The sequence below is a fragment of the Callionymus lyra genome, chromosome 3, assembly GCF_982586985.1.
Source record: "Callionymus lyra chromosome 3, fCalLyr1.hap1.1, whole genome shotgun sequence".
Lineage (NCBI taxonomy): Eukaryota > Metazoa > Chordata > Actinopteri > Syngnathiformes > Callionymidae > Callionymus > Callionymus lyra.
Genome location: NC_141820.1, coordinates 10,426,505 through 10,446,467, shown reverse-complemented (window position 1 = coordinate 10,446,467; position 19,963 = coordinate 10,426,505). Strand labels below are relative to the sequence as shown.

General features: G+C 36.8%; 1 protein-coding gene and 1 non-coding gene across 9 annotated transcripts in view; one reads left to right on the top strand and one right to left on the bottom strand.

The window, feature by feature from the left end:
* The first annotated feature begins 515 nt into the window (after positions 1-515).
* Positions 516-588, top strand: trnav-cac (transfer RNA valine (anticodon CAC)). The gene has a single exon. It is a non-coding gene; the product is annotated as a tRNA-Val (tRNA).
* Positions 589-770: 182 nt separating this feature from the next.
* Positions 771-19,963, bottom strand: part of LOC148083263 (focal adhesion kinase 1-like) — a 58,977-nt gene continuing 39,784 nt past the window's right edge. For 4 of the 8 annotated variants that reach the window (XM_087786426.1, XM_087786424.1, XM_087786431.1 and 1 more), the window contains 21 exons: positions 16,897-16,914; positions 14,891-14,947; positions 12,183-12,203; positions 10,772-10,869; positions 10,611-10,695; positions 10,442-10,542; positions 10,235-10,350; positions 8,926-9,026; positions 8,399-8,488; positions 8,113-8,317; positions 7,939-8,050; positions 7,803-7,874; positions 6,715-6,807; positions 6,537-6,641; positions 6,374-6,436; positions 6,251-6,290; positions 5,971-6,074; positions 3,507-3,662; positions 3,351-3,431; positions 1,518-1,603; positions 771-1,444 (listed from right to left, as the gene is read on the bottom strand). In XM_087786426.1, the coding sequence (XP_087642552.1) occupies positions 1,324-1,444; positions 1,518-1,603; positions 3,351-3,431; positions 3,507-3,662; positions 5,971-6,074; positions 6,251-6,290; positions 6,374-6,436; positions 6,537-6,641; positions 6,715-6,807; positions 7,803-7,874; positions 7,939-8,050; positions 8,113-8,317; positions 8,399-8,488; positions 8,926-9,026; positions 10,235-10,350; positions 10,442-10,542; positions 10,611-10,695; positions 10,772-10,869; positions 12,183-12,203; positions 14,891-14,947; positions 16,897-16,914 (1,925 nt within the window). In that variant the 3' untranslated portion in view covers positions 771-1,323. The remainder of the gene's footprint in view (positions 1,445-1,517; positions 1,604-3,350; positions 3,432-3,506; positions 3,663-5,970; positions 6,075-6,250; positions 6,291-6,373; positions 6,437-6,536; positions 6,642-6,714; positions 6,808-7,802; positions 7,875-7,938; positions 8,051-8,112; positions 8,318-8,398; positions 8,489-8,925; positions 9,027-10,234; positions 10,351-10,441; positions 10,543-10,610; positions 10,696-10,771; positions 10,870-12,182; positions 12,204-14,890; positions 14,948-16,896; positions 16,915-19,963) is intronic. The other 4 variants (XM_087786425.1, XM_087786429.1, XM_087786427.1 and 1 more) reach the window with 3 other exon arrangements.

Here is a 19,963-nt window from a genome sequence, read left to right as displayed (position 1 = left end):
ACTTCAACCAACTTTTGTAACTTGTTATTTTTGGTTGTCAAGTGGGTGTTAAATTAAATTTAAAAAAATTAAAAGACTAACTTGTATAAATACATACAGTATATATAAAAAAGATAAAGGGGAATTTAAATGAGCGAAAAGTAAAGACGAGAAAATTGTTATCTTGTCCTACTTCCTGTCACCACATGATGGCGCTATTGTGTACATCGAATATCATTAAGTAATCTATAATCTTGACATTAACATGAAATCTTGTATTACTTTTTTAATAGTCCATCGTTACGCAACGTATTTTTACAACCGTAGATTAACGGTGGGAAATATACGGATCACGGGTCAAAACTGAAGAATAGTTTTAATTTAGAGAACCGTCTTCTCGATAATTAAGCGAAAATTAGACAAAAAATAAAAATAATAAAAGTCGTTTTTTAAACTTTCCCTACAAAATTTGTGAATATATCGCTATATCAGATAATCAGATATAATTATATTGCTTTCTTCACTCATCTTCAACAGTTTCCGTAGTGTAGTGGTTATCACGTTCGCCTCACACGCGAAAGGTCCCCGGTTCGAAACCGGGCGGAAACATCTTTTGTTAAACTAACTTTAACCTAATATATTATTATTTCGCCTTTCACTAAACTTGCTTTATTATTCACTCTCCTTCAAGGATCACGTCCCAGCTACACAGGGTGAGAGGCAGTACACACATCCTAAAACATTATATTTATGAATATAAAAGCAAATAAACACAAATAATAATAAACAGATTTAATTGAAACATTTTATTTTGTTTTCGTGAAACTCCTTCCAGAGGGACATCTGAGGGGGAAACTGTAAATCATGAAACGGATTCTAACCTGACCCGGAGTGGACTGACGTACAAAAAAAAACTTTATTGATATCTTGGACTCATAAATAACTCATTTGGCTAACGTGTACAAGTTGATACAAGTACTATAAAGTTCTCAGTGTAAAAATATCGCGTGGATATTCGTGGGCTTGTTCGTGGCCAGAATAAAAACCTACAAAAAGCCTGGAAGACGATGTAGTGACCGGTGGACGACGGACGACACTAGAAAAAAAAGGTACATTAAAAAAAGGATCTTCACGACCCTGCACCGGCTCTTCAGTTCCAGTCGTGCTGAACGAGTCCGTCCTTCATACGAGCCGCGGAGCTCGTCCTAATTAAATAAAATATATTTTTATACACATGTTACGAGGATATGTAACCAGAGAGGCTAGTGTGTTGCGATACAAAAAAAAAAAGTTAAATACAAGATGGTTCTTCTGTTCAAAAGTCTCTCTCTCTGTCCGCGAGAGTCACTGCTGGCTGGTGATCATCTTGAGCCGGGCCTGGTCGATCACGTCCAGCAGGTTCTTGGCGTCTACGGCGAGAGCGTGAGCCGCCATCAGCATCTGCTTCTTGTAGTCCTTCTGCAGGCTGGCGGGGGGGGGAAAGAAAACGTGGTCAGGAGCGGATCTGGGGAGGTTGTGGGGGTGCAGAGGGGACGCACCTGGTCATCACGTACTGCTGCGCCAGCTTCATCTTGGCGATCAGCTCCGCCAGGTCAGAGTTCAGCAGCTTCTGGGCCATCTCGATCTGAAGGAATACTCGGTTTTTACTTTTGTACCACAAGTTACAGAGTATTAGTCAATCAATGAGTTTGGAATTCACTTCATAGACGTGTCTCTTAACAGCTGCCATCCTTGAAGCACATGAAGTATTACTCCATAAGTATTGGTAGTGTTACTTTATGAGTCTTCGTAGTATTACTCCGCAAGGCTCCGTAGTCAGTCAATACTATGGTGTTATACTACGGGACCTTGCGGAGTAATAATAGAAAGCCTCGCAAAGTTCTACGAAGCCTTAAAGAGTAATACTACAAAGCTTTGAAGAGTAATACTACGAATCCTCACGGCGTAATACTCAAAGCATCATAGATTTCTAAATACGAATGCTAGAGGAGTAATACTGCAAAGCCTCGTAGTGTAATACTACAGGACCTTGTGGAGTAGAACTACGAAGCCTTGTGGTGCGGTGAAGCCTAGCAGAGTAATACTACGTAACTTCCCGGAGTTATACTACAAAGCTTCCCAAAGTAATACTACAAAGCCTTGCGTTTCAGCTGAGCTTAACAGAGTAATAGTACAAAGCCTCACAGTGTAATACTACTGGACATTGCGGATTAAAACTACGTAGCTTCGAAGTGCGGTGAAGCCTAGCAGAGTAATACTAAGTAACTTCCCGGAGTTATACTACAAAGCTTCCCAAAGTAATTATATGAAGCCTTGCATTGCAGTTAAGCATAAAAAAAATGAATACTACAAAGCCTCATAGAGTAATACTACAAGACCATGTGGAGTAAAACTACGAAGCCTTGTGGTGTAATACAACAGGACTTTTGCGGAGGAATATTATGAAGCCACTCAGAGTAATATTACAAAGCCTCGCAGAGTGATACTAGGAATCCTCACAGAACAATACTTAACGCCTCAAAGATGAATATTACGAAGCTTCGGGTAATACTACGTGACCTTCCAGAGTAATACTACAGGACCTTGTGGATTAAAACTACGAAGCTTCTTAGTGCGGTGAAGCCTAGCAGAGTAATACTATGTAACTTCCCGGAGTTATACTACAAAGCTTCCCAAAGTAATACTACGAAGCCTTGCGTTGCAGTGGAGTTTAATAGAGCACTAGTACAAAGCCTCACAGAGTAATACTACAGGACTTTTGCGGAGAAATACTATGAAGCCACTCAGAGTAAAATGACAAAGCCTTCCAGTGTGATACTCAAAGCCACAAAGATGAATACTACGAAGCCTCACAGAGTAATACTACGGACCTTCCAGAGTAATACTATGTGGCCTTGCGGATTAAAATTACAAAGCCTTGTAGTGCGGTCACGCCTAGCAGAGTAATACTATGTAGCTTCCAGGAGTTATACTACGAAGCTCCCAGGCGTATTACTACCAAGCCTTGCGTTGCAGTGGAGATTAACAAAGTAATAGTACAAAGCCTCACAGAGTAATACTATAGACCTTGTGGAGTATTACTACGGGACTTTTGCAGAGAAATAATACAGAGCCACTCAAAGTAATACTTCAAAGCCTCACAGAGTATTACTACACGACCTTATACTACGAAGCCTAGCGGTGGGACACGGTAGTTTAAAATTGGGAAATATTTTTAAGCGCTGTGTACAACATAAAATCGTTTTCTCAGTCAGTAAGTACAAATTAGAATGAATACAGTGAGAATATAAAATATAAAGAACAGAAGGACGTCAACAATGGAACAGAGACTTTGAAACCTAGAGGTCAGATAACGTGTCACCATGAGTCACCTCTCTGTGTGTGCTGGCCGGCAGTACTGGTATCGTCGCGTCCACCGTGGCGAGCAGCGTCCTCAGAGCCAGACCCACCTCCTGGAACCACAGCCACCAATGAAGCCCGGGGTTAGGGGTCACGCTCAGAACGTCGTGCGACATAAAGACGCTCACCTTGACCATGGGCACGTACTCCTCCGGCGCCGCCGGCTGGATCCGGTTGGACATCTCGATGACGGACTTGACCAGACCCGTCACGTTCTCGTAGACCTTGTCGTTGGACCGGTCCAGGTTGGCGGTGGGAGGCGGACTGATCTCCTGCGGCTGCAACTGGAGCGACATGTGGGTCAGCGACGCACAAACACGCGTGTTGTTGTCCAACGTTACGACGCGTGTTAGCGGAGCTACGTTTAGCGGAGCTAGGTTTAGCGGAGCTAGGTTTAGCGGAGCTAGGTTTAGCGGAGCTAGGTTTAGCGGAGCTAGGTTTAGCGGAGCTAGGTTTAGCATGCTAGCTGATGGTTTAGTTCCGAACTAACACAGACGTTACATCGTCGACAAGTTAATTTCTAGTTGGAATTTGATCTTGAATTTATTTTGAAGAAAAGATATTGAAGTAAATCAGTGACGTCAGAATATTGTTGAATTTAACATTTCATATGTTGAAACTTGGATTATATAATAATAATATACGTTTTTTTTTAAGCATTTCATGTTTTTAACTATTAAAATAAATAAGTTCTATATTGAAATTAAATAATAATTCAATTCAATTTTTTTTAATATGTTTTGTTATTTTAAATAATAATTGATTTTTTTTAATGTATTATTTAATTTATTCTTCTTGTGTCATATTTACTTTTTACGAAATTTATATTGAATTTAAAAGGCTACAAATTATAATTATTATAAAATATAGAGTTTAGAATTATTCTTGTAGTATTTATTTGAGTATATAAAAATATATGTGAAAAAGCTTATTTAAAAAATAAAATACTTTAAAAAAAATCAATTATTATTTAAAGTATTTGAGTGTATAAAACTATATGTGAAAAAGCTTCTTAAAAAAAATACTTTAGAAAAATCAATTATTATTTGAAGTATATAAAACTATATGTGAAAAAGCTTCTTTAAATTTTTTTTAAAAAACAATCAATTATTATTTGAAGTATTTGAGTATATAAAACCATATGTGAAAAAACTATTATTTTAAACAACAAAACAAACATTTTGAAACTGAATAATTAAAAAAATGTATAAAACCTTTTCTGTCTTTTCCATTTAATTCAGATTTTTAATTAGAAAATCAATTGCAACGTGTAAAAAACAAATAATTTGTTTAAAAATTATTCTATTTCTTGTAATACAATTAAATTAAACCCTTTTAACAAAGATAATATTGTAATTTAATGTATCAATAAAAACAACTTAATCTAAAAAAAAATATTAAAATTCAAACGAGGTCAGATTCAACCGTTCAATCATCAGACGTCACTGAGGTACTTGAATAAAATACTACTGCAGCGACACTACAACAAAACACACACGGAGTATCTTACCCTCCAAGGCTAGCAGGGAGAGGACAGGAGTTTGTTTTTGGTGAAGAAAACAGATGGAAAAACAGATTGAAATGAAGATTTAATACAAACAGAGGAGAACGAAGGAGAAAGGAAAGAACGTTAAACCAAAGCCAAACACAAGGGGGCGCCACACGTCATGCAGCCACACGTCATATTGAAGCTTCTACACTCGTGATGAAAGTTATTGTTGAGTTTTGCATCAAGAAAGTGTCATCATATATTTTTTACTTTCAGAAATAATTGTTATTAAAGAGGAAAACATCACAAACATTTAGAAATAAATCTGTTAATTTGTTATTTATTTAATACATAAATAAATGGTCGGTTGCTCTGAACAGTTGACAGATTATATCAAATCATTTTCATACACAATGATGATCACATTTTGTGAGTCTGTTTCTACACATATGTTGTGCACATCTGGCTGTCACTGTGTGTAAAAATCAACCTGTGTGAACTCTTTATATGTGTATATGTTGTAGCTGTGTGTGTATACCTTTACTCTGTCAGTGTGTGTACTTTTACTTCCTCAGTACGTGTATATGTTTGTGTATATTTACTCCCCCAGTGTGTATGTGTGTGTAGCTTTGCTACCTCAGTGTGTGTACATTTACTCGCTCTGTGTGCGTGTCTGTGTGTATACCTTCACTCCCCGTGTGTGTATGTGTGTACCTTTACTGCTCTGTGTATATACATTTACTTCCTTAGTGTGTGTCTGTGTGTGTATAACTTTACCCTCTATGTGTGCGTACCTTAACTCGCTCTGTGTGTGTTTCTGTGTGTATACATACCTTTACTCCCTCAGTGTGTGTACATACCTTTACTCCCTCAGTGTGTGTGTCTGTGTTTTTATAACTTTACTCCCTCGGTGTGTGTACCTTCACTCGCTCTGTGTGTTTCTATGTGTGTACCTTTACTCTCGGGTGTGTGTGTGTGTGTGTGTGTGTGTGTGTGTGTGTGTGTGTGTGTGTGTGTGTGTGTGTGTGTGTGTGTGTGTGTGTGTGTGTGTGTGTGTGTGTGTGTGTGTGTGTGTGTGTGTGTGTGTGTGTGTGTGTGTGTACCTTCACTCCTTCATTGTAGCTGTCTACAGAGCTGATAGTCGTCAGGTTGCCAAGGTGACCCGGAGCTCCAGGTCGTGGAGGTTTTTTAGGAGGAGCCACAATTTCTGGAGGAAAATAAATCATTAATAAAACCATGATTGATTTTTATTTTTAATCTGCTTTATTTTATAATTACATAAAATATTAAGGATTTTAAAAATACTTGAAGACGACCACAGTTATGAACTTAATTAAAGTATTTCATATTTAATTGCATGTGATTGGATCAGGGGTCTCTCACCTGGCTTTCCTATTGGCTGATAGATGTGTTGAGAGCCACCCTGAGGATGGAAGCACAGCGGGTCAAAGGTCATGGACTCAAGAGGTTGTAAAGAGGGTCAAGAGAGTCAAGAGAGTCACTGACCGGTGGTTGCAACATGCCGTCCTCCCTGTCGATGCTTCCTCTGCTGTTCCTGGTCTCTGGCTTCTGGAGGTGAACAGTATATAATCAATATATATATATATATATATATATATATATATATATATATATATATATATTTATATTGATAAGTGATCAGTTGTACCATGAAGCTCTCCTCCTGCTCCAGCCACCGCTGGTCGTCCTCCATCTGCTGCTGCTGCATCATCAGCCTCTCCTCGATCAGATGGTGACCCACGTTCACGCCCTCCTGTGGGCGACAACAGGGGTCAAGCTTCCTCGTCTCAGGGTCAGGGTCAGGGTCAGGGTCAGGAAGTACCAACCTCGGCGTCGGTGCTCCACGGCGCCGTGTGTTCCGGTCGCAGCTGGTTCCACGAGTCGGCGGGGGGGAAGACGCCTCCGGCGTGAGCCGACGACTGAGGCGACAGGTCAAGATTTTTAGTATCGAGTATCTCGAGGTCTTGTTCGCGAGTGAGGGGTGAATGGAGAGTGAAGTCGGCAGGTGGATTTGGACGGTGTCAACCCTTATGTAGATGATGCACCGAAAAGTTGTTGTAAAAAGTGAGTTAAGCCAAATTTCAAAGCTCTTGAATAAGAGCAAGACCACAGGACTGCCACCTCTCCTCTTAGGCCTCTACATTTCTTCTTAGGCCCCTACCTCTCTTTTTGGGGCCCCTAAACCTCTCCTCTTAGCAAAGATATATCCGATAGAATTCAAACTACGTTTATTAGATACTTAATAAGGATGGTGTGTAACCAGTTACACGCAGTTGAGCTGTATAACCACTAGAGGCTTCTGTCTTTAGTCAAACACCTCTTAGTCCTATTGCAGCAAAGCCCTTCCAGTAGTTACCAAAAATGGCGGTCTACGAAAATTGATTTATTCTTGTAGACGCACATCGAATAGTAACTAAATTAAAGTCAACAAATATATAGATCACATGACTTAATGTACCATATTTTCTGGACTAAAGGTGCATTTAAAATCCTTAAAATTGTATATGAATCAACAATGCTACTTATAATCCTTATTTATTAATTCTGGTTTTAGTTTACTCCATCAGGCACTTTAGTAATACGCCTCGGTGAGTAATACTACGAAGCCGTACCGTCTTATTTTTCCAACTTCACATTTGAAACCATCTGTTAATGCAACACACACCAATGAAAACAATTGCTTTAACTTGTCATATCTTTTTGACAATTGTTCATAAAAGCGTGCGCCACTGTCAAAGTCTCAAAACTTTATTGACACCCATCCCTGTCACACATCACATGACCAAAACACACACTCACACCTGATTGGTCAAAAGCAGCTCCGATTTTTGGCCATTCAGGAGACGCTCGAAGTAGAAACTCTGCTCCTTTTTTTAAGAACTGTTTAAGAACCGACACAGCAGAAAAGACGTACCTGGAAGTGGTTGTGTTGGGGACTGAAGAAGCCGTCGCTGGAGCGAGGACTGGGGTAACCTGGTCTGCTGGGCTACAGACAAGAAAAAGTGAGTCTCAAAAGACACTCGTGAAGGTTCTCTCTTAATGGTCTCTACCTTGGGCGGCGCCTCATCGGGACCTCCTGTGTCCCAGGACACCGTGACTTGTCTCCTCATCTCCATCCGAAGTCTCTCCTCCTGCTGGAGCTTCTCCTCCTCCAGGATGGTGCTGAACGATCAACACGTTTAGCCTCAGAATAATAAGAAATCATCTTTTCAAACAAAAGTTACTTGAGCTGCGTCTTGAGTTCGGTGAACCGCGGACGCTTGCTGGGGTCGTATGACCAGCACTTGGTCATCAGGCTGTAGAGGGTCGGCGGGCACTGAGGCGGCATCGCCAGACGCTCGCCGTTCTCGATCCTGCCGATCACGTCGTTGTTCTTCACTCCTTGGAAGGGCTTGATGCCGAACATCAGGATCTCCCACATGCACACGCCTGCACAGCGGATACATTTAAAATGAAATAAAGGTTAATAGAAACACAAATAATATACATTAAGTCCAGAAAAACCCTCACCAAACATCCAGACGTCACTGGCAGACGTGAATCTTCGGAAGTTTATGGACTCGGGAGCCATCCACTTGATGGGAAGTTTTCCTTTGGACGCTGGCGATCAAAGACAACACGGTTGTTTTGATGAATCGTCTCACTATTGTCTCGACAGTCATCGTCGCATTGTTAAACGTTTGGGATTTTTTCTTTCGTTTTAACTGTGTTCATTAAGGTAAGGTAAGGTAAAACTTTATTGATCCCTCAGGAGGTCTCCTTCGGGAATTTTTTTTTTTCCAAAAGCCACAGAAAATACAGCAATTTTTCATATCAAAATAAAATAAGAACAAGAACAAAGAGTTTCATTAAATACTAAATAAGGATTATTTCTATAATTTACTCTTGATGGTCAATTGTAATGAGGTGCAAAGGGAGCTTCAAATAGATGTCCAGACCCCTCTCTCGCACCTCTCGTGTTATATCTACTGTCACCGCTAGATGGTGCTAACGCGCTGCACAGACATTGTAAAAACCGTTTCAAACACTGGTGGTACCTTTGTAGTAGGAACTGTCCTCCATGTACCTGGACAAACCAAAGTCTCCCAGCATCACGCAGTCGAGGGAAGACACCAGCACGTTACGGGCCGCGATGTCCCTGAAGATTAAGAGAAAACTTGTAAGAAGCGCTCTACAAATATTACTTACTTACTTACTTATCGATTTGTTGAGAAACGAGTGTGTTTCTTTAATTATTATGTTATAATTGATGTACATTTCAAACATGAGAAGGATCTGTGCTCATATGGCATCTGTCTGACTGCAAAGTAACTCATATTAACAGAGTAAGAATAATCAGACAAAAATATTGTTTAATAAGATGAAATTAGATCATTTGTTTCTCTACAGTTGAAAATCATTTCATTACAGTTAAATATGTTGTTTTTTTTTACAGTTGAAAATGATTTGATTATAGTTCAAAATGTTCTTTTGCAGTTTAAAATTGTTAGATTATAGTTGAAAATTGTAAGATTATAGTTGAAAATTGTTTGGTTATAGTTGAAAATTGTTTTATTATAGTTGAAAATTGTTTGGTTATAGTTGAAAATTGTTTGATTACAGTTGAAAATTGTTTGGTTATAGTTGAAAATTGTTTGATTACAGTTGAAAATTGTTTGGTTATAGTGGAAAATTGTTTGATTACAGTTGAAAATTGTTTTATTATGGTTGGAATTGTTTGATAAAACTTAAAAATAGTTTAGTTATAGTTGAAAATTGTTTGGTAAAGTTGAAAATTGTTTAATTAAATTTGAAAATGGTTTAGTTAAAGTTGAAAATTGTTTGGTAACAGTTGGAATTGTTTGGAAAAAAAATTAAAAATTGTTTGATTATAGTTGAAAATTGTTTGATTATAGTTGGAATTGTTTGATAAAACTTAAAAATTGTTTAGTTATAGTTGAAAATGTTTAAATACAGTTGAAAAATTGTTGAATTAAAGTTTAAAATTGTACAATATAATACATATATATATATATATATATAATATAATATAATCTATACCAGGATTGCAGGCAAAATGAAGAGGATTCGAGTTAAACGATTGGTTTATAATAATATTTGTAAGTTTTTATTACAATCTAAAGGCCAAGATGAGATTGAAATAGATTTTGCTGGTGTTTTAAGTGACCATCTGGATCCTCGACTCACATAAAGATTTATCACTCTCTGTGGTGCAGGAAAAACTCACTCTCGCTCGATTCTAGTGCTCTGTGTGTTTTTTAAGATTCTCTACTGATCGACTCAACATTTGTGTAGTTAAAAACAAAAGAAAACAGACAAAGACGAGGCTCACGGCCCCTCACACACCTGTGGACGAAGCGTTTCCCCTCCAGGTAAGCTAGAGCCATGCTGAGCTGGTGAGAGTACAAGATGAGACTGGCCAGGTCCAGACTGTACTTCCTCACTTGGAGGAAGGAGCGCAGCTTCACACGGGAAGAGGAAATGAAAGTGAGATTACAGAGCAAGCACTTTTAAATGAAAGTTCAAACTCAATCAAAGCTGAAAACAAGTCACCTCTCCGAGGGTGCAGAGCTCCATGATGATCCACACGGGGTTCTCCGTGATCACCCCGATCAGCTTGACGATGTGAGGATGGTCGAACTGACGCATGGTCACTAGGAGGAACAACGTGTTAAGAGGTAAAGGTCAAAGTTCAAAGGTCGTGGCTTCCTTAGGGTCTTACATGCTTCCTGGAGGAACTTTTCTCTGACGCTGTCCGACGTGCAGTTCTTGCAGGTTTTGATGGCGACGGGTGAGGATTGTTTGTCCTGGTGAAGGACGAGACAGAAGACTTTAAACTTGGTTTCTATTTGAGCTCTTTGAAACGCTTGTGTTTGCACCTACAGGGATGTTGTAGACGCCCTGATGCACGTCTCCGAACTGACCCTCTCCGATGCAGCGACCCAACTCGATCCGGTCTCTCTGGATCTCGTAGTCCCGAGCTGAGACGGAATTATGACAAAACAAAGTCAATAAGTTCATGTTCGTCACATGAAGACACATGATGACAAAAAAAAAATAGAATCGTTTCCCAGAAATATTTTTGAGTTAAAATTATTCTTAAGCAAAAATACTACCAACATTTTCCTTCCTGCTTTTCAAAAAACACATTGTTTCATCAGCTTAAAATTGAAGCTGTAAATTGTTTGATAATTGATGAAAATTGATACATTTTTTCTAGAAAATGTTTGATTGCAAATTGAGGTTGAAAATTATTAGATAACAGTTGAAAATTGTTAGATTATAGTTGAAAATAGTTTGATTATAGTTGAAAATAGTTTGATTATAGTTGAAAATAGTTTGATTATAGTTGAAAATAGTTTGATTATAGTTGAAAATAGTTTGATTATCGTTACAAATAGTTTGATTAAAGTTGAAAATAGTTTGATTATAGTTGAAAATAGTTTGATTATAGTTGAAAATAGTTTGATTATAGTTGAAAATAGTTTGATTATAGTTGAAAATTGTTTGATTATAGTTGAAAATAGTTTGATTAAAGTTGAAAATAGTTTGATTATAGTTGAAAATAGTTTGATTATCGTTACAAATTGTTTGATTAAAGTTGAAAATTGTTTTATTATAGTAGAAAATAGTTTGATTATAGTTGAAAATAGTTTGATTATAGTTGAAAATAGTTTGATTATCGTTACAAATTGTTTGATTAAAGTTGAAAATTGTTTTATTATAGTAGAAAATAGTTTGATTATAGTTGAAAATAGTTTGATTATAGTTGAAAATAGTTTGATTATAGTTGAAAATTGTTTGATTATCGTTACAAATTGTTTGATTAAAGTTTAAAATTGTTTGATTATAGTTGAAAATTGTTCGATTGTAGTTGAAAACAAAAACCTTTTGAATAAGGTTAAAAATTGTTTGATTATAGTTGAAAAATGATTGTATTTGAAAAAACTACGACTGAATAAAACACATTTTGTAAACATCTACGACAAAGTGTATAATTTCATAAGAATACAGATATACATACTTTTAACTGACGTAAAGGACAATATGAGATTAACATAGAAAAACAACAACATATTTTCAACACAACACAACAGTAGAGAAGACTTGCTGAAGAAAAGCGCTTAAAATTGATTTCAGACTTTTATAGTCAAAACTTGAGTTTAGTCAATTTCCAGACGTTTCCCTGCAAATTCTTTCCACACAGAGCAGCACGGAACATGTTTCATCTCCTACAGAACCAAGCAGGACAATCACTGCAGTGCAGAAGCATGAAGAAGTCAAGGAGTTTTACCTTCAACTATTCCATAGCTCACTGGGATTGCGGAAGGGGGAAAAAGAGGAAGAAAGATGAAAAAAAGCAGAGTCAAGCAGCTGCTCAGATCAAAATAGTTGAAAAACCCTGGAAACTTTATACAGATAAATGTGCTTCACTGCTCTTATGACCCAGTTTCTCCATGTGTGCCCTCAGTGGGACCTGGAAGTCCAGGAAACTTTTAGAAAAGATAGTTTTACACTGGTAAAACTTTTTGGTTACACTTTTTGGAATAGTTAGTGTCTTCACAGTATTGGTTTATATTTTGTGTTTCATAAGGAAGACTCTAGAGTAAAGAAACAAGACAATTACTAAAGATATAAACGTTATTTTGAAAATTATAGGAAAAATGTCTAATATTCAGGTGTACAATGTAATGGAGGTTTATTTGTAAATACATTTTGTATAAAGTTTTGGTCCCTGCATATGTTTAAGAAAATATCTTTAGCGAAGTATTTCATTTGCTGACAGCAAATGAAATAACCAAATATGGTCCAGAATATTGTCATTATTGGTCCTTGATGAAAGGAATTACTGATCTAGAGTCTATTATCACATGTATATATATCAGGACAGTATATATATTTAACCATTCTCAATCTTTGTCTAAAACACAACCTAGTTCCGGGTTGTAACCTTTGTTCTTGTGTCGTTGATAATCAATAACTTGATAGAGTTTAAAGATGCAACCGAAACAGTTCTTGCTTCAGAGAAAAATCTAAAAAAAGCATGAATGTTCTGTATTTTCTCTCCTTGTACAAGTAAAATTATTGTTAAAGACTCAAAAATCTAATTTTAGGGGAATTAAACTTTTCATAGCAAATCATACTTCAATATTAATTAACCTATAAAGAATAAATTATCTTAGTATTTCTAATTTTTAGATTAATAAATAAATGTTGATCAATTCAACTTCATTTCCACACTAGAATACACTCCATTTCATGTACTTGTACACTATGAGGAAGCTTTAATTACTTTCCTGACGTGGATTAAATAAAATTGAGAATATTCCGGACTCAATATCCCCACAAACAATAAAACATTTCACATCTGTTTTCCATCCCGGGACGGACCCACAAATCCGTTGCCTCGAGTGATTGTCTCCGCAAACATTTAGGATTCAACACAAACGAAGAAGGCGAATATGTTTAAGATCTAAACAACTTCCAGCGGCTGCCAGGAAGTTACGTTCCGGAGACTCCGGAGGAAACACACTGTATGGTTTTTTGACCTCTTTAAGAAGGAAGTTCCAGAACTGTGGTGTGTGTGTGTGTGTGCGTCTGCTTCTGTTAAATATTTACACATTCAGGAGGCGCCGTGACACCGACACAAAAACTCTAGCAGGAGGAGAAAAAAAATGGAGGCAGAGGAAGAAGGAGAGCAGACGAAAATAGTAGAAGTCAAGCCGGACAAATGTATTTAAATGACAGGGGAGAGATAGAGGAGAGAGACCACAGCCACGCCGGCAGGATCTCCACCGGTTTTTGATATAAAAGAAACTGGATACGGTTTTAAAGATTTACAGATGTTTGCTGACGTTGTTGGACGAGCGGCGCAGTCGGACCTGCAGCCAACGCTTTATATAAGGCCGAGGAATCGGGTCTGAAGTGACCACGTGTGACCGAGTCACAAACTGGATCCTTTTTTCCGCAGATATTCAACACTTTATGTTCGTTTTTTGGGTTTAATCGATCTTTAAAAGGAAATCGTTTTACAAACCCTTATCTTTAACACTTATTAGACGTTTTTAAAGTATATTTCTATGAATAAAATGGATATATTTTCTCGAAAAAGCTTTATTTAACCCAAACTTTTTTGCACCACGGATCTGTTCAACGTGAGCATTATATTCAAGGATCGACCCTCGGATATAAATAATTCATTTAGTTTGTGTTTCACTCATTTTCACTAGTTTACAGATACAATTGTTGAGTAAACTTGACAGACAAGAGCGTCTTGAAGTGTCACAGATTAATGTTACTTCAGAGAAAATACCATCTTAAAAAATCAATAAAACAGGAATAATATGAATTACTTTTTCTTTCCAAGTGGCCTTGAAACAAATGCCACATTAAGGGTTTGATCATATTTTGTTCTTCATACTATTATTTATCAATAATTATTGTACATTTTTACACATTTGTTTATTTAGGTTTATATATTTTTATCAGTAAAAAATTAAAAAATATATATTTTTGGTTTAATGTTGGCATTAATGGACCTCAGATATAAACAGTTAATGGTACAAGTTTGTGTTCTCAAGTTATGAGTAAAGAGACACAGACAGTAATACTTCTTATAATATTCTCCTAATCGGAAGTGGTAAATGAATGATTTTGAATTGAAGCCAAACACAGTAATAAATAAGTATTTTACTTAGAAATGTGTTTAGTTTTTCATTTTCGTGATACACACCGTCACGTTTATTTGTGTTACATGTCTTCTAATAATAAATAATAACTAATAATAATACATAATGAACTCAAAAATCTGCCAAATTTTTATTTTAAGAAAGTTTAAATTTGTTCAAGTTAGCATAAATCTGTCAAATTGTATTTGACACACACTGCAAACACACTGAACACACGTTTAAATGACAGAAATGTTATAGATTTGAACTGTAACAATCAAAACAACCTTCATTGCATTTTTTTTAAGAATAAAAGGAAAAGAACGGGACTCACTGGAGGGCATGGTGTAAGCGTCGTCTTCATCAACTATCTCGGCGTAGTCGTCGGTCTCTGCAGAATTAGAAACACACACTATAATTAAATCAAAGAACAGAAACCAGGAAGTGGCTTTTCTGGACTACGAGCCGTGCGTCCAGATCTACGGAACTAACTAGGAGAAGATCTACGACCGCTTGATGGTCTTTTCTATTGAGCGTTTCCGCTGCACTTAGCACTACCTACTGAACTACACACACACTCACACTTACACACACACACACACACACTTGGCCTGGTGTGTCATCAGAGCATGTGTTGTGCGTATCTAAAGGCGAGCAGCTGGGTCGCAGGGACTCACTGTGACGATGCACGAGTGGAAAAACACTTTTGTGGAAGACAAAGAAGCAAATCTCTGCAGTGATTTAAATCCATGTCAGCGGTAACTTGGCGAATAAATCGGACTCGAGCAGGAGAGAGAGAGAGGGAAGAAAAAAAAAAAAAGTGGTGAAGGATGAGCCAAGTCTATCCTGGCCAGATGGTGGTGTTTAAAATAAAATCAGCGTGCAGACTCAGCTGTTCGGGGTGAAAGTTAAACATCTGCGCTCGTGTGGCTTGTTCGGCTCTCGGAGAACATAACCTTAAATGTATAAAACATCTTCGCCGACATGAATAAACCTGCAGACGCAGACCTTTAACGTGTTCTGCGCTGATGAAAAAAAAAAAAAAAAAAGCTTGACCTTCAAAGGATTTCGATCCAAAAAGAAAAGGAGTTGCAACGTTTCAGCTGAATGGCTGCTTTTGATGAGTTATATTTGGCTGAAGTGTAACGAGAGAAGATCGTTAATGAACTGGAACCAAAACTGCAACATCTTCTTGACAAACTAGAGGAACTGAACACGTGTGAGTGTCTATCATTAGTTACACGTGTTATGGTTGATTGATGGGGATTTATATGGAAGTATGTCAGTGTCAGAAAATAAAATGGTAGAATTTAAAATTTCAAAACGTGAAACTTAAACTTAAAAAAAAAAAAATTAAAATGTTGTTTGGTTTCATTAATCATTTGATATTTTTGAATAATTATAATAAAATATTAAATAATTTCTCTATTAAAAGGGTTGAATTGTTGTTGTTTTTTTAAATAATTGAATTCAAAAGTTTTGCAAATGTTCAAAATGATCACATTATTTTACACATAAATATTTTAAAAATAAATTTACTATATTTAAGTTTACACTATTATACAAATATTGTATATAGAATTGAATAAATATTGAATTTCGAATATGTATTTCTTTTTTTTAAATATTTGAATTAGAAAACCAAAATCCAGGTGTAAAACCATCAAATCATTTTGGAACACATTTTTAATTTTAATTTAATAATATATAATATACAAAAGTTCGAGTTTTATTATTCAATAAAAACTAATTCAACCATACTTTTTTGAGTATTGTTTTGATTGTTAAAGCGCTTTGTGACCCTGGTCTGGAAAAGCGCTATATATAAATAAATATTACTTACTTACTTACTTTCAATACATGTAAAGAATTAATTGTTAAAAATATATATCTATATGTATATTCAATTGTTAATTTCTTTAAATTCATTTTAACATAATAAATGTTAGATTCAATCATTCAATAATCCGATGACACCGACATACTTACTTTCATTAATGTAGTGCATGACATCATCATATACCGTTTATATATTTATATATATATATATATACCATATAAAATACTACATATTTGTAAGAAGTAATTGACTAACTAATGCTTACACCGTGAATAAAAAAAAATATTGATGCAATAAAGGTTTTCCCCTCTTTTTCCACTTAAAAGCTCTAAAAAAAATACATATATTTTTAAAGCCTTATCAACCACAGAGAGTGTTCAAAACTAAATGTGCACTTTATTATTATAGTAAAGCAGCATCAGGTCAACAACACACACAGACACACACATCTAGGGAAGCATGCACACAAGTTTGTAATCCGATAAGTGAGATTGATTTACCATCCCCACTAAGATCTTCTGCAGGTCCAGGAGAGCATGCAGGCAGAGGAGACAATAGAAGGAGCAACAGAGAGAGAGAAGGAGAGAGAGAAGGAGAGAGAGGAGGAGAGAGAGAGGGAGAGAGAGAAGGAGAGAGAGAGAGAGGAGGTTATTGCACAGGAGGTCTTGAAGCATTGTGTCAGTCGTGGGAACATCTGTGAAGCCCCTTCAGAGCAAGTTAGTCCCAAAACATTCCCCACATATGCAGTGATGACAATAGCGTGCGGAGACAGCGGTTTGAGAAACAAAACAACATTAATAAAAAGGAATTCTGGTTTACAATTCAAACGAAAAATTCAGATCTTTGTGGAGCTGCAAATATTTGTGTTAAAGTTTGAGCGACGGAGGCTGCGGTCTGACATTCCAGTGGTGGGTTTTTAAAACAGTGAGTTGTTCGGAGCTCGATCTGGAGTTGAGATGCAGTGAAAGTTAGTGTCGGGAGAGAAGAAAAAGAACGTAAAATAAATCGTTAATCACGCTGCAAAATCTTTACGACCACTTTATTACAGATTAAGACCGAAACCTGCTTCTAAAGGAAACCTCTCAGAATTTATTCATTCATTGATTTAATGGGGTTTAACCCTGAGTTTTTCAAAACCACAATGGAAACCTGATCTTCCGCCTCAAACTTTTCCTCTTGAAAGGCTTTCCTACTAAAAAAATAAATAAATGGCATCGATTCGCTGCTGAAGCTAATTCACTTGTTGTATCCATGATAATGTTTTTTTTTTAATCCTGATTCAAAAATTACTTGAAAACCCATACATTTCCAGTAGTTTTAGGACAAACCCAATCACACATTGAGCCAAAATATTGTAACAATCGAGGTCAGCGGTTGAATTAAAATGTATATTTACTATTTAACTGCCTGGAACAGAAAGTATGAGTCTGATGTCGCCTTTTTATTTTTGTTAGGCTTGACCTATCCTGATAATCTTGACATCAGTTATGCAACACTAATAGACTCAGGGACTAATTCATTACTTGTGCTATTAGGCTGAATAACCCATTGGGGCAGGAGTGGAGTGAAAGTATGATGTTATTCTATTCTATGTTAATCTTTGTATCCTTTTGTTTGTGTCATTTCCTTTTGATCTATGTTCTTATTTTGATCCATGCTGTTTTGACTTGCAATTTGTCATCCCTTGCACTTTGTTTTTGCCATTATGATGTCAACTGATGTCTACTTCCTAACTGGAAACTCAATTTTCCCGAAGAAAACCTCCAGAGGGATGAATAAAGTTGGTCTATCCATACTGTTATATACTTCTTGTTTTTATGAAACTTGCTTTAACTTCTATTGTCTGCTCCATCCATCCATCCATCCATCCATCCATCCATCTATCCACTGTCATCAGTGAACAGAGAAGCAGATGGAGCACGAATGCACCTCCCATTATGCAACACTAATAGACACAGGGACTCATTCATTCCTCGTGCTATTAGATGGTTTAATTCTGAGTTTGGAGGCAGGAGTGGAGTAAAAGTATTATGCTATTGTATTCTGTAATAATCTTTGTATCCTTTTCTTTGCGTTATTTCCTTTGATATATGTTCTTTATATTTGCACTTTTTAATCCTTTGCCCTTTGTTATTTTTATTTGCACTTTGTTCTTGTTTTTTATGAAACTATCGTCTGCTGTGAACTGGAAGGCCAATTTCCCGAAGGAGATCTCCACAGGAATTAATAAAGTCTCTCTAATCTAATCTAAATAGAAGTCTCTGTGTAATTGTTGACACCATTTTAACTTGGAGAACCGCAAAATATATTTTAGAGAAAAATGAAAAGGCCATGTTATTTAGTTTTCATTTTTTTCTCGTCTCTTCAACATGCTTGCATGGACTTAAAAGGTTGTTAGAGTAATTTATTGGCTGGTTGCGACAGGTTCCGAAAAATGAGCATATTCATGCTAGCTAGAACAAATGAGGCTAAAAGGAAAAAACATCTTAGTCCAGACACTGAGCAATTCATGGCCAATTTGAGTCCAAGAAGATCTGGAGAACCAAGCTGACCCGAGTGACCTTTGTAGATATAGACAAAAAGGACAACATGCTCACATTAACGTAGCATCTTTCCAAGGCGCCTCCACATCCTTGGAAATCCAAACCATGTGTACAAAACAACTCTGATCTGGTCTGAGTGCAACGTGGGCTCTGACGTTAGTGTCACATTTGGAGTCACTCGGTGGAAACTTTTCAGATCATCATTTCGAGTGTCAACAACAAAGCAGCTGCTGCCCAGATTTATGAACCATTTTTCAAGCTGTCCTGGTTCTGGCAGCAGCTGGTCTGACGAGACGAAGACTGGCCGGTCCACTTGTTTACCGAGACAAACTCACCGAGCATCTCCGCGACCGACTCTTCCGAAATGTTTAGATGTTAACAGTAAATAGTAAATCTTCTTGATTCTCTTATTCAAGTCTCTCACAGATGGCCGTGCTTCTAACCACATCTACATTAAACAATTTAGTTTAATAAAGTTTTACCTTACCTTATCTCCTACTGAGAAAACTATTTTTTTGCATAATTCTTCTGTCACTGCTGATAGTGATCCTAAGATATACATAGATTTGGTGGACATAGGATTTGGAGAAAAAATAATGGGAACAAATGATTGAAAACTTTAATTAATAGTCGACATGTTTTAGTTAGTTCCTCTTCATTTAAATTAAACCTGGGATTTTTTTATTCAAAAATGTTTCTGGACAGTAAAGAGATAAATTTTCTGAAAAAGCAATATTTTCAAACAGACTAAGGTTGATCGATATATCGAAAAAATATCGATATCGCGATATCGGCACGTGCGATATGCATATCGAAAAAATGTGCGATAATTTATCATTTTTTATTGTATAAATCAAGCATTTCTTAAATGCGCACTTTGACCAATCAGTGTCACGTTCTGTAAATTTGTCAATTTGTACTTCTATGTCTCGTTGTCGTTTACGTCTCCGTCTGTCTGTGAACTGCAGCTTGCTAGGCTCGGTTGCTATGGCGACGTGTCTTGCCGGCGCACTGACTTGTCTCA